General features: G+C 44.1%; 1 protein-coding gene across 3 annotated transcripts in view; it reads right to left on the reverse strand.

Annotated features, from left to right (window-relative positions):
* Positions 1–3,553: 3,553 nt before the first annotated feature.
* Positions 3,554–14,491, reverse strand: part of MBNL3 (muscleblind like splicing regulator 3) — a 109,399-nt gene continuing 98,461 nt past the window's right edge. For 2 of the 3 annotated variants that reach the window (XM_063141590.1, XM_063141591.1), the window contains 3 exons: positions 9,440–9,531; positions 5,753–5,826; positions 3,554–4,467 (listed from right to left, as the gene is read on the reverse strand). In XM_063141590.1, coding sequence (XP_062997660.1) covers positions 5,770–5,826; positions 9,440–9,531 — 149 coding nt within the window. In that variant the 3' untranslated portion in view covers positions 3,554–4,467; positions 5,753–5,769. Of the gene's footprint in view, positions 4,468–5,752; positions 5,827–9,439; positions 9,532–12,505; positions 12,542–14,491 lie in introns of all 3 variants that reach the window. The other variant, XM_063141592.1, reaches the window with a different exon arrangement.

The following is a 14,491-nucleotide window of genomic DNA, read 5'->3' on the forward strand; positions in this document are numbered from 1 at the left end:
CTGGACCTCCATATATTTGAGTGTGTGTGTGTGTGTGTGTGTGTGTGTGTGCATATATATGGGTTAAGTTGATGTGTAGTGTGTTTCAGGGGGTGCAAAAATTCCAGGCACACAGTAGCCCTTGGCGTCTTGTGCCTGACAATACACACCTGGTTTGCTGCAAGAGCCACGAGGCAGTCTTCTTCTGCTCTCTAGCGCCTTACGTTTTGCAAAACAAAAGTTGCACCCCTGATGTGTTACCTCTTCAGTGCTTTGAGACTGTGAAATGAATGCTGTGGGGACATTTTAGGCTTACATTCTATGCACATCTATGCACGATGTCATTGTTTTTAAGTATCAAACAAAACAGGAGGGAGGTTATGTCAAAGTGGCAAGATTACACGAAAAACCCATTATAGCACTGAAAACAAACACTCAACCTCCCTTAAAACCATAAAGCTAACACAAGCATATATATTTATATACATGTGTGTATATAAATATATACACACACATGTCCTTTCTGACTAGAGGAGATCAGGTATGTTCTCTGTAGAGGCACTGCCACAGGTTGTACAAAAGCCATCATTATTATTTTTTTAAATATACAAACATTTTCACCTAGGAAGTACTCAAATCCATTTTTCCCACTAACAATGTTACAAAACTGGGAAACAGAAAGCCAGTGCAGAGCAAAGATGGATCAGCTGTACGGTTGTTCTTTTTTGTTTTTGTTTTTTTAAAAAAGCAGGCAGGGATCTTGAATTTAAACTACCTGGGAATAGGCAAAGATAACACACACCTGTATTTTAAAGAAGGTAATTTGATGACATAACTTAAAACAACTTTTCCACTTCTCCCTGGCATATGGCCCTACAGGCCATTAACGACCCTGCAAAGTAGCACCAAAGTAACATTTTTCCTTCTTGTTCAAATACTTGTCTCCATATTTCCTACAAATTGTAATGTGATTTTTCCAGATATAGTCTGATTTCGTGGGGTTCAAACTTTTGATGATGAATCTCAGGTCATGGCTGATAATAAAAACAAACCAGGACTTTGATTCTTTGGAATTATCTACTGGGAGCAAAAACAAACATTTACAGTAAAATAAAGGGAATTATAAAATGTGAACGTCGGAGTTTGATTTCAGTGAATTTTCATTCAGTGTATTTTGTGAATTCTTATTCAGTTTGGAAAATGTATTTATCTCTGGACAGGTTTCTATTGACTTATTTATTTATTTATTTATTGCATTTCTATACCGCCCAATAGCCGAAGCTATTGGGCGGTAACTTGCATTTAGTTATCTGAAATTCCCACAAAATTGGTGATGTTCCAAAACATCTTTTTCAGAGATCCCCTACCACACATATACAACTAGAGAGTATTTTGCTTATGTTGATGGGAGTCTTTAAATCCACAGGGCAAAGCCAGCAGGAAAGTCACTGATTCAAAAGGAAGGAGCTGATTAAGAGTGGAAATTAATCAGAATCTAAGGCAGGACTTGAATTACCCACCTGTAACACAGGTGAGGAACTTGAAGATTGAGTTGTCTGTCCACATCAAGCTAGTCTGAGGATATTCCTCAATGGCTTACTTTTTGCAGACCACTTTCGGTGAAAGGCCTGTGACAACACAAAGATGTTTTCTGTGGAATGATCACATGCTGCTATTTCCCTCTGTAGCTTTGCCCTGCGTGCTCCCCTAATGTTGGCTGGTTTGTTTTGCCTGCATATAACGTATGCCCTTCTGCTCTTCCAAAGATTCTACTCATTCAAAGAGTGGAACGTTTCTTAGGCCACTCACAAGAAGTTCTATCAATATGGCGTTTGGGCACTGTTTTGTAGAACAGAGCCAGGGTATCACAATACTGTTGAAATGTCACTCTTCCAATGAGAGATAAGGAGCCAGGATCAATGCAATGGGGATGGACCATCTCTCTATTAGGACACTGAAATCTTCTCTTGGCCAGTACAGACCTATTCCCATTGTAAAATGCTTCCAGTAGTTATAATAACTCCAAATTCTCTGGAGAAGCTATTCAGTCTTGGAATTCTAGCTATACTACTACTCTTCTCTGTACTTTCTAGTATTAATGGCAGCCAATATATTGTTTTGTGTGCTGGGCCACTATTCTAGTTTGCTCTTTCTTTGTGGATCACCACATTACATTATGTCTTACTGCCACTGTGTGGGAGTCCTGTTGACTGATCTTCAGCCCTGAATAGCTGGATGTCAACTCCACTAGTAAGCAATGTTTCCTCTCCCTTTTCACTCTACATTTCTGTACTTAGCATGCAGAAGGCCCAAGGTTCAATCTCTGGATTCTCTAGGCAGAGCTAGGAAAATTCCGCCTGAAACTCTGGAAGAGCCACTGCCAGTGGCTGTCGACAATACTGCACTAGATGGACCCAGGGTCTGGGGCTGTCTATATGCCTTCAAAGGCCCGTGGTGGCTGAGAATTGGCGCTGCATCGGTTATACAATGCAGCTGCTGATTCGCAGCCACCATGAGGCTTTTCCCCAAAGCTGAGGTGTAAAAAAGTCAGGACTTACCCTGACTTTTTCTTTGGCAGTGAGGTCACCACGGCTCTTCTGCTGCGTAACCTCGCTCCGGAGTCGATCCAGGGGGGCTTCTGGGGCAGGTGGCAACCCTGATAGATCATCAGATGCTGGGAAGAGCATGGAGGGCAGGATCCAGTGCCCAGACACCCCACATTCCCTGCTGGCATGGGGATTTCCCACCCCCAGCAGTGATAAGATGGGGTTTCAGAAGCAAAGAGTAGCGAAGAGGCGCTGCGAAGACAGGGCCTCTGACTCAGTAGAAGGCGGCTTCCTATGTTCTATTGGAGGGCAGAAGGAGCTATATTTCAGTTGGGCATTTGTGTACTCCGAAAAAGACCCTTCAGCATATTCCTCACATCACTTTTTATCCTAGTCTCATGGACCAATTCAAAATACACCATGGACCAATGAGTTGAGGGACTGATGGATCCACTTCCCCCTCCTCTAATTCTTCTTCTTCTTCTCCTCTGATACACTTTATCATTCAGAGGATGCCAAATTGGCCAGATTGAAACACACAGGATCCTATACTGGCTCTCTGTGTTAGTCAACTCAAAATAACTAAATATTGTACTCACAAGTACAATGGATTAGAATCTTAACTCCATTCCTAAATTGCATTGCAAAGACCTTAAATCATGATTCTGGGTATATACCTGAAACAGCAAAATCTTTGGAGGAAAGTTTTAGCTCAACTATTCTGTACCTTGATTCTTTTGGTAAAGCAGCTTAAGGAAAGCAGTAAAATGGCTGCTCTTCAAAGAGTTTTTTTTTTTTTTAAGCTGCAAGGATAGTAATGAATGGAGAACCAAGACTCTTTTTGGTGCTACTTTCCTGGGTTAAAGCACAGGATGTGAGTGTGGGTCAGGTACATTTTTAGTGGAAAATGGATGATTTTCACTCCCAGTTCTGAATCCAGCACAGCAGAGTACTTTGATCTCAATGGCAAGTCCTCATTTTCAATGAATCGGCCATATATCTTGCTGTGATTTCTTTAAAACTGGGTCGCTAAAATATCAAGAAGCGTTGTGCGCCATTTGCAGCAGAAAATGGCACTTGAATGCAGAAATCTCTCGTATTTCCTGCCTGCCCTCTGAGTGAAAATCCTCTTGCCCTTGAAGGTTTGATCCGTTTCACACTCCGGCCCCTCCCTGGATCAAGGACTGCCCCTTCCCATAACTTGCAACTAATGTTTGAAGACTCCATTTTGAAAGTGGAATCAAGTTTTCAGATAGAGGCTTCTAAAAACGTCTGAACATTCTTTTGTCTTGCTTTCTGAAGCACACAATTCCTGTTTCCCACTATAACATTCTTAGCTTGTCATATTATTTTTAAAAAAGAAAAGAAAGAAGAGAAGAAAAACCCATAACAACCGCAGTATATGAAAATGTAAGACATTATGATAATGAAAAAAAAAAAAGGTGTTGAGTATACTTGATAATGATGTACAACTTTTCTCTCTCTCTCTCCGAACAAATCAATATAGACTAGGATGTAAACAAAACAGTAAGATAACATTTCGAAAACAGACGAACATTTATCCATCGACAATAGAACAATAAACCAATTAAGTCCATCGTGCAGAAGCACTTTGTCTTGATGGTAGTCAGGAAAAAAATGTTTTTTTTAAAAGTGTGTTAAAGTAAGGTGTTAGAAAAGTCTACTGTTACAGTTCTCTACTTCTATGTCTTGTATAACAGAGCGCTGTTTTGTTAATTGTTTTTCTATAGTGCTGTTTAAAAAAAAATGTTTGACATTCCCACGGATCAGTTTTTGGTTAACATGTAGGCTGCAAACGGCTTACTGTAGATGTTGGAGAGGATGGGCTTATAGATACAGAGAGCCCGGCAGCAGCTTCCAACCAAGAGAGAAAAGTCCAGGTAACTCCATGATTTCAGGTTCAGAATTTCAACATGGTTTGCTGGAAGAAGGAAAAACGGGAAAAAAGAAAGAAAAAAGAAAGACAAAGAAGACAGTGAAGAAAGAGAACAGTTGTGGACAACCAGCTGCCTCCATGATCAGGACAGCCTCCATAAACAGCCTTCCCTTGCTGTTGTGTCCAACAACTAATATTCAGTGGTACAAGCAGCTCGTGCAACAAAACAGTACAGTGTGGAGTGCTTCTATTCAGGGTTCTAGCCAGCCATGACCTCTTCTAGGATGCTCTATTCCATTCCTTCTCCCCCTGGGTTCTTTCTTCAACTCGTCAACACAAATTTAGTATTATTTGGTCAATGAGCATGCTTAATCCTCCTTGGGCTGTTTTGGGGAGAAGGGCGGTTGTCAGTTCCCCCTCGAACGATTTTTTTGTACTTCTAAATCTTGTTTCCCACTGGTCCTATTTTGGCTACATGGCCTTCAACACTCACCACCACAGCTTGCTATTAAAGGGTTACTGCTACTGCTTCTGAATATGGAGGACTTATTTAGCTATCATAGCCAGCAATTGCTGTGATTCTAAACCCTCCCACCAAAATGTGAGACAACAAATAGATTTGCTGTGCAACCTACAAAGTCTTTATTCAGTAAAAAATACCTGTTCCCACCTGAAGAGACTGTGAAAGCTAGGAGCTATCCTCTAAGCTTAATTGGCTAAACAAAGCAAAGCAGCTGTTTATCAACGAAATAGATTGCTGTGCTTGGCAAGACCTTCAAGGAAGGTCTTCTTGACCCAACTTCAAACATGTATCTAGTCTGGTGGACCGCCTCCCACCTCCTCTCAACTTCACCCACTTGACCCTGCAGCAAACTCTGGGATCTATCAATTCCAGTGCTTCCTCCCTCTCCGACAAAAGCTCAGTTCTGGGGGGAGGGAAAAGATGATCTCTGAACTTGAGCTTCCTGCTCGAAAAGCTCCTGGGAAGATTCCTCCCTGACTCCTGGAATTTCTTTCCCTGTCTTAGGTAAGCTTCTTCTACTTCTGCTTCCAAGTCTGACTCAGCATCTGAAACCAAACCAAAGAGACTGAGCCCCATCCTAAAATAGAATTCTCAACCCAACAACAAACCACGACTTCTCTTCCCGGGTTGTTTGTGGTTAACAAACCATGGTTTGTTAATGTGGCTGAGTTTTCACAACACAGCAACCCATAATTCAACTACCCATATCATGGGTTAGTGTTACGTACAAACCCAGGCTCAGACGGATAGTCATTCCCTCCCCTTTAACAAAATCATCACTGGGGTCAATACTTAAAAGGAACTTACTGTTCTGTTGCTTGCTTCTACATTTGTGAGACAAACATGCTACTGTTTAGTTCATCTACTGACAACTGGGATATCTGCAGTGAAAAATGGGGAGAAGAAAGGTTTCCCACAAAAATGTTCCCTTGATGTTCATGGTATTCACTTCAATGCCTATCAACAGTTATCTGGGAGCTCACTTGAAGTCAATGCTATAAGGACCCCTCTAATCCCCCCAAAATGTCAGGGGGCACTTAGAAGATTGTTTTTTCTTCTCTGGCAGAAGCCAGAAAGGGGTCAGTGGCTGTTGAGCTACATGGGGGTCATCTACACTAAGCAGGATATTCCACTATGAAAGCAGCATGAGAGCGGTATATAATAAGCAGGAGTGCACTGCAGGATCTACACTACTGCTTTATAGTGGTGCTGAAGTGCACTGACAACTGCTGTGGCCCATTGACACATCTACACCAAGCAGGATATAACACTATGAAAGTGGTATATGGTATGTGTCAATGCCTCTCCCCTCCAGTTGTCAATGCACTTTAATACCACTATAAAGCAGTCGTGCGTGGCTCCCGCCTTTTATATACCGCTTTCAGAGTGGAATATCCTACTTGGTGTAGATGAGCCCATGGTTGCTAAATCTGGAGAAGCCACTCTCCTGAACTTGCTGCGTATCACTTTTACCACATGGGTACACAGCCATAGTAGAAAATTTACATCCTATGTGGATTGGCACTGTATCAATTTAGTTTAAAAAGAACAACCAATTTTTAAACAACAACAACAACAAAACCCTGAACGTTTTAACAAAATAAATTCACGCCACAGCTAGACCGAAGGTTTATCCCGGGATCATCCAGGGTTTGCCCCTGCCTGAGCGCTGGATCCCGTGTGTCATCTAGATGAACAGGTTTGACCCCTGGACGATCCAGGGATAAACCTTAGGCCTAGCTGTGGCCTCAGCGAGCCTAATTAAAGCAAGATTTCTTTAGGGAGCATTACGTGAAACCACAAGGAAAAAAAAATCTTGCTTACCAGCAACGCTGGAAATCCACCCCACCCCCACCCCGGTCCAACATTGGTACTTCTGTTGATTTAAAGCCAGAAGTGTTGTGCGGCTGTTGGCACTAGAGAAAGGGGATGTTTGCTTGTTTGTGTACAGCCATTCCAGATGTGATGCTCCCGAATCACAACGTGCATCACCACTGCCCTAGTTATGTTTGTGTATCTACAAATGCTGCATTTGCAATCTCATCTTCCCCATCAAATTTAGTTATTCAATTGTATTTCTAAAAACAACAATTTTATTTTATTTATGTATTTGTTTCATTTCTATACCGCCCAATAGCTGAAGCTCTCTGGGCGGTTCACAATAGCAGCAAACTGGTGTAGAAGCAGGAGCCTTTAGAATCATAGAATCATAGAATAGCAGAGTTGGAAGGGGCCTACAAGGCCATCTAGTCCAACCCCCTGCTCAATGCAGGAATCCACCCTAAAGCATTCCTGACAGATGGTTGTCCAGCTGCCTCTTGAAGGCCTCTAGTGTGGGAGAGCCCACCACCTCCCTAGGTAACTGATTCCACCATCGCACTGCTCTAACAGTCAGGAAATTTTTCCTGATGTCCAGCTGGAATCTGGCTTCCTTTAACTTGAGCCTGTTATTCCATGTCCTGCACTCTGGGAGGATCAAGAAGAGATCCTGGCCCTCCTCTGTGTGACAACCTTTTAAGTATTTGAAGACTGCTATCATGTCTCCCCTCAATTATGCCTTGATGTTTTGTCTCAAAGTTTATTTCTGAGGCAGAAATGTGGTTGTAGCCAAAGACTCCAAAATACTTCTTATAATCTCATAATAGGAAAGCAAACAAAAACTTCCTAGCAACACAATTCACGGCCACAGTGTGTGAACGGCCCTTGAAACAAGCTACAATATCGCCCCCACCCCCTTAGGATCCAATCTTTTCTTTTAATTAACTAAATATCTTGTGCTTTTCACTTCTGCTTTCTTTCCAAGGCAGAGGAAACTGAAACACTTCAAGGAAGAGATACTTGATGTGATATTTCTGTTGCAGCAAAGAAAGCAGAAGTGACACATCTGATTCTCTCAAGGTTTAAAAACAAATACGAAACCACAACGTTGTCCGAGCCGTTTCACAGCATGGTTGGGATGTTCTGGCAGTGTTTCTCACTGATGGACTAGACCTTTAATGGGTCCGCATTCACCCATCTTCTACATTGAGCAGGGGGTTGGACTCAATGGCCTTATAGGCCCCTTCCAACTCTACTATTCTATGATTCTACATCCAGAACCACACACATACACACAAAAGCCATGCTCTAAAACCAATCCCAAATATAGAGAAGTTGCTTTTTTCCAAAGGACTCCATCCTTCATGGGGCACAGTGCTGACCACCCTTCAAGGCTGATGAAGTGAGTATGAGCATGTGTGTTGTGCCAGAACTCAGAGACGAAGCACACATTACATCTGCCACTGGATGCCACCAGTGAAGTCTGGTAGCTCTGATGTCACTGGAGTGGATTCACCACCCCACTGACATTGGAGCCACCTGCCTCTACTGGATGCCACTGGAAATGGTCAACATGTAACGAATAATCTGTGGCTGTCCTGTGTCTAGTTACTTCTCACATGCGTCTCCACATCTATTATATTATTATTATTATTGTTGTTGTTGTTGTTATTATTATTATTATTTTCACAATTTATAAACCGCTCTATTGCTAAAAAGATCCCCAAGCAGCGAACAATACAGGGAAAAAAGAATAAAAATCAAAATACAGAGGAATAAGAATATTTAAAATTCAAGTTATGCTAATAAAACTGCAACTGGTTATTCTGGGGGGGAAAAACTTGTTTAAATAGAACAAAGCAATGTTGGTGCCTGCTTGACATCAACAAGCAGGGAGTTCCGGAGAGAGGAAGCCAGTCCACTCAAAGTTCTACTCTGAGCAGACCGCAGGTCCATGCAGAACCACCAGGAGCTCCTCATCAGATGACCTCAGTGGCCAGGCAAGCTGATAAAGGAGAAGAATGCTAGGGCCTTTTTGAGGGTTCCTGGGCAAGGCCCCATCCATGTCCCCCTCCCTTCATGAGTTACCTTCTCACCCCCATTGTCACCAGGTGCATTTGCTCCTCCTCTTTTTTCTCATCCTTGCATCCTTAACAAGCAAAGAGCCAGGGAGCAAGTAGGCCATGGCATCTCCTCCTCCTCCTTCTTCTCACCACCACCATTATCTGGACCAGAGCGAGAAGCAGGTGAACAAGCAGGTGGCCATGGTGAGGAGGAGGAGCAAGTTCAGGGGACTCTTGGTAGCGGACCCCTGCTGGGCTGTGGGCCCTGGGCATTTGCCCAACCATGCCTTACCCTTGACGCCAGCCATGAGGCACACCGTCAAACATCTTATGAACATCAGGTCTCATACCAAGAGAATAGTGATACCTATGGAGATGATGGCTGCGATCTCCTACGGTAGCTTAATTTTACACGAATGGCCAAGATGGGGCTCATCTTTCAGGCACAGGAGATGAGCCCCATTTTTGGTGGCACCTTAAGGGTGCGATGAGTGTTCTAACCTCTATATACAACCAATGGCAAAAGACACTCCGCCCCTTATGGGATGAGGATCCACCACAGTGCCCAGCACATCTAAACATTGCGAAATAAAAGCTATTGAAAGGGCCAAACCTGATTGGCTGTAGCAGTTGCAGCGAAAGGAACGCTGGTGGCAGGTGTCGTTGTAGAGACAGTGGTGGGCGTAGCACCGTGCATCATGGGAACTTTTCAGTAGGGAGCCATGGAAGCGACATAACGGGAAGGCGGAGCGTGTATGGAACCATGGCAACACGTGGTGGGGGCGTGGCAGGATTCACAGCAACAAGCCATTGTGACATCATGGAAGGATACACCAGGGCGCGGCATGCATCCCCGATGCAAAGCAAAACGGCATCCGGGGTGGGGGTGGGGAAATAAAAAAGAGGGAAAAAAAGGGGGGGGAAGCCAATTACAATTATAATTAAGGAAAAGTAACTAAAATATTCTCAACAGTAAACATTTATAAGCAGAACAATGATGCATAAGACTTGAGGGGCCAAGTGTCCAAAGTTGGGGGCGAGGGAGGGAGGACACCCCCTCAACAGCCAAAGAGACCTCTCACTGGTGTGGGCAACAGTGGCCGTGACCTGAGTTGGGCCATCCAAATGAAGGTTCCTCTGGTGGGCAGACATGGGTGCCACATTGGTCCCCCCCCCTCCACCGACCGCTCCGAAAGATTGCTCCCCACTTAGGAATCCGAAGTACACGGTGCAACTCTAAGCAAGCGTTCAGACGAGACACTGTTGCTGCTTACAACTGTTCCACAGCGCCTCATGGCTGACAGCTGCAAAATCCCCTTCCGTGCGTGTTCCTTCTTGCTGCGCTACAGTTCTGTGAGAGGGACAGCGTGAGGACGGTGTCAGCAAATTTCGTCCGCCTGGTTCCTTTTGCAGGGCACGCCCCAATTTCTCCCCAAAATGGAGGAGGGGGTCAAGGAAGAGAGCATTTCCTTCGACATTTTGACACTTCCAGAAAATAACAGATGGAACGTGCGGGACGGGGATAGACTGAGGGGAGAGAAACCAAGAGCAATTCCACAAGGGGCCTGCTTGGAAGACTCAGAGGAACTCTGAGCCTTGACAGAATGTGGCCGTTCGAAAGCAGCATTATTAGTCAAGGGGGGAGGAGGGGGCAGTGATGTCCCAGGCCTCCTGATCAAAGCCCTGCTGGGTTCACAAGCTTGAGGCTGTGAGAAATAAAAGCCAAAGAGGCAGTGGTTTGAGTCTCTCTTGCACAAACGTTTAATTTTCACAATTGGTGGAACCGGGGAAAGCCCAAGCCCACGAGCTTCGACAGTTGTGATTATTATTTTTTTAATCCAGTGGATTAAACGAGCGTGTGACAATTTGTACCGAGAGAGCAGGGCAGGGTTGTGAAGTCTAGAATACAAACCTCAATAACAGGAAGTACTGCAAACTCTAAACTCTTGGTGCTTATTTCTCACTGAGGTCCTGAACTTATTTTTATTTATTTATTTATTTATTTAGTTTCTATGCTGGCCAATAGCCAAAGGTCTCTGGGTGTTTATAACAATTAAAGCCATGAAAATATAGCACGACGAGACGTCCTATAACACTTTTAAAAAGTCTTAAAACTTGAGTTTTGGCTCATCACAGTTTAGTCCAGGGGGACGGAATCTCTTTCAACCTAACGGGCATTTTGGAGAATTCCACACTTCAGTGGAAATACCAGCATATTTTAGCTTAAAACTCTTTCTGCTAGTAACGGAGGCCCTTTCTACACCTAAGGATTATCCAAGGAAAATGGAGGGGTTGTCCCTGCCTGCTCCCGGGATCCCCTGTGTGTCATTTGCATGCACAGGGATGATCCCGGGAAGATCCCTGGAAAAAAGGCAGGTGTAGAAACGGCCTAAGTCTGAGGAGAGGGATTTCTCTCTCTTGTGTGTGGGTGTAAATTGCACAAAATCCAGGAAACCACTAACTGATAAGTGGTTGGGGGAACATAAGAAGAGCCATATTGGATCAATTCAGAGGTCTATCTAGGCTAGCACTGTTTGCACAGTGGTCAACCAGGTCTTAACCAGAGACCAACAAAGCCAAACATGGAGCAACAGCACCCTCCCGCCCATGTTCCCCAGCAACTGGTGCACACAGGTAATTGGAGGCGGCACATAGTCATCAGGGCTAGTTAGCCACTAACAGCCTTCTCCTCCAAGAATTTATCCCGACCCCCTTTTAAAGCCATCCAAATTGGTGGCCATCACTACGTCTTGCGGTAGTGAATTCCATAGTTTAATTCTGCACTGTGTGAATAAATTTGGGTGTGTGTGGCTATCTTGGGAAACCCAAAGGCCTAGATTTTGCTTTTGCTTCTGGGCCTGAGGATTGGCACCCCTGGTTTAATGTGTGTGTGTGTGTGTGTGTGTGAGAGAGAGAGAGAGAGAGAGGGCTGCTCCATATAAAACAATCCTTGCACACAGAAATGTAGCATGGCAGAGAGCAGGGTAGGCTAGACACACTGATGTGTTCATTTTCTATATGCATGGAGGTGTGTGTGTGTGTTTAGCAGCATTGTCATATCATAGAAATCCCTATTGACAATCTCATCCAATTAATTATTTCAAACATTTCTCTCCCACCTTATCCTGAAACATTGTTCAAGGAGGCCTACAGCACATTCGCCAAACCCATCATCAACTAATAAATAGCAACATTAAAACGTATTCCCTAAAACGGCCATCCATCGTCGGTGAGGCCAAAAGGTGAATGGAGAGCGAGGGCAATGCTTCCAAGGGGAGCCCAGCCAATCGGGGATCCCATAGTGAACAGCATGACATCATGCTGCTATGTAGCCCAACCGATTTGGCTATGGAATGAGGGGGCAGGGGGTCAACAAAGCCAATTGAGAGACACACCAGCAGGGCAATGTGAATGAACAGGTGAACATTTTCGTGGGCATTCATTGCCGAAAACATGTCAAAAGAGGGGGTGCTTTTTGACACTAGTTTCAGCTCAGTGCTACTAATCAGTCATCAAATTTGCCCCCCTGCAGAGACATGAAAAGGGGTCTGGCACTCTCAGCCTGGACGACGACAACACTGGGTTTCAAGCATGGCGCCCCCCCTTCCACCTCCACCTCCACCACCAACGACACAACGTCTCATTCAGATTAGGAAGAAGTTTGTGGAGATAAACCTACCAACGCTTGCTGTGGGAGTCATGCACAGCACAGACCCTGCGCACCATGCAGTGAAGCGTGGAAAGATGAACAGAAGGGACATTTCATTAGTGAAGCAATTAACGTGTTAACAGATAAACACTCTTTTAATTAAAAGAAAAAGGAGATTATTTAGTTGTTGCTGCTGCAGCATCCATTGCGAAGGCACATGCAAAATTCAGATTTGGCATAATTGAATCAGACTTTATCTTGAAGATCATGGCAAATTAGAATAATTCTTGGATTCTTGGCATCAAGCTTTGTTTGAATGAGATTTGAACACACACACACACCGCTCCTAATTAACTTGGCCCACTTCATATTTAGTGCATTTTTGTGTGACTTACTGTCACAGGACCCTGGAGATATCTGCTGACCCCGATTCCGAATCAGAGCCGGAACAGCTGGATCAGAAAATGGGGGAGGAGCCTCCCCCAGAGCTCCCAGGCATTGGGAAGTATTCTTCACCCCCACCCCCCACTGTGGGGACCCAACTTTCCAAGGAGGAGGAAGAGGAACGTGACTTGAAAGACGCAAGAGCGTGTCACAAGTTGAAGTGGTGGAGTCAGGGATGGGGCTAAGATGGTCTGCCAGGATAGCTACTCTTAGAAGCCCTAAGGGATGGGCGTTGTTGGGAGGCAGGCTTGATCACTGGTGTCCATGGGAAAACTGATGGTGTCCACGGACAAATGGACAGCAACTTCATTACCCCCATGGATTGTCTTCTCAAATAGAGATCTTAGAATAGTCTTTCAGAGCCTGGGGAAGTTTGAGAGCTTCCTTGAATCCACATTATGGGAAGGCTTTTCTTTAGCATAATAAAGTCGTAATAGCTTGAAGCTTTGAGTCTCTGTTTAGTTGGCTGCCAAGGGGGAGGATGATCAAACACAACACACACACACACACACACACACATGAGATTTTGCAAACTTCTGCCACAGTCCAAAGTTGTACACAGGAAACACTGTGCAGCTAGAGTCTTCCCTGCCCAACTCCATGGGAAGGGATGTTCTGAGGGCACGTGAGCATTGCCTGGCCTCCGTGGGGCAGCCTTTCTTCATGCAAAACTTTGGCTGTGCACTTGGGGACTCTGCCAGGTTTTGGGGCTGCAAGCTGGCATACTTTTGTAAAGCGCCCAGAGAGCTTCAGCTATGGGGCGGTATAGAAATGTAATAAATAAATAAATAAAATACAGTTAGATGGCTCTCTCAGTCTGGAATGGCACGTTTCACTTGATTTGGGGCTGTTGTCTGAAATAACAGTAGCTAACCCTTAGGAGGGGGATTCCAACCTTTTAGAATGGGGAAAAATAGTGCAAATGCCAGGAAACCACTAAACTCTTCGTGGTTAGGGGAAAAGAGCATGGAATTGGGACCCCAGGAGGGCCCAATTTTGACCCTGAGGTTCTCTACTTACAAGTGCAGTTTTAAGAATCCAGGCCATAGCTCTGTGGGAGAGACCTTGCTTTTCATGCAGAAAGTCTCAGGTTTGATCCAGGTAGGGCTGGAAAAACTCCTGCCGGAAACCCTGGACAGCTGTTGCTGCCAGTCAGTGTCCACAATATTGGGCTAGATTCATCAATGGGCTAGATGGACCCATGGCAGCTTCCTCTGCACCCAGCCCTGGTAAAGCTTTCCTGTGATCACTGGTTATTTTTTGTGAACCGCCCAGAGAGCTCCGGCTATTGGGCGGTCTAGAAATGTAATAAATAAATAAATAAATAAATAAAATATTTTAAAATGTAGAATGGAAAGGTTACAACCCACATTTGAGTGTAAACAGCAGCTTTCAGGCACTGCATATTATTATTATTATTATTATTATTATTATTATTATTATTATTATTTTATTTATATTTATTTATATTTATTTATAGCCCGCCTTTTTCCCAGTACTGGGACTCAAGGCGCTTTACAAGATTAAAACATGTACAATTAAAATATATAAATATAAATTACAAAAGTTTAA

The sequence above is a fragment of the Elgaria multicarinata genome, chromosome 15 (assembly GCF_023053635.1).
Source record: "Elgaria multicarinata webbii isolate HBS135686 ecotype San Diego chromosome 15, rElgMul1.1.pri, whole genome shotgun sequence".
NCBI lineage: Eukaryota > Metazoa > Chordata > Lepidosauria > Squamata > Anguidae > Elgaria > Elgaria multicarinata.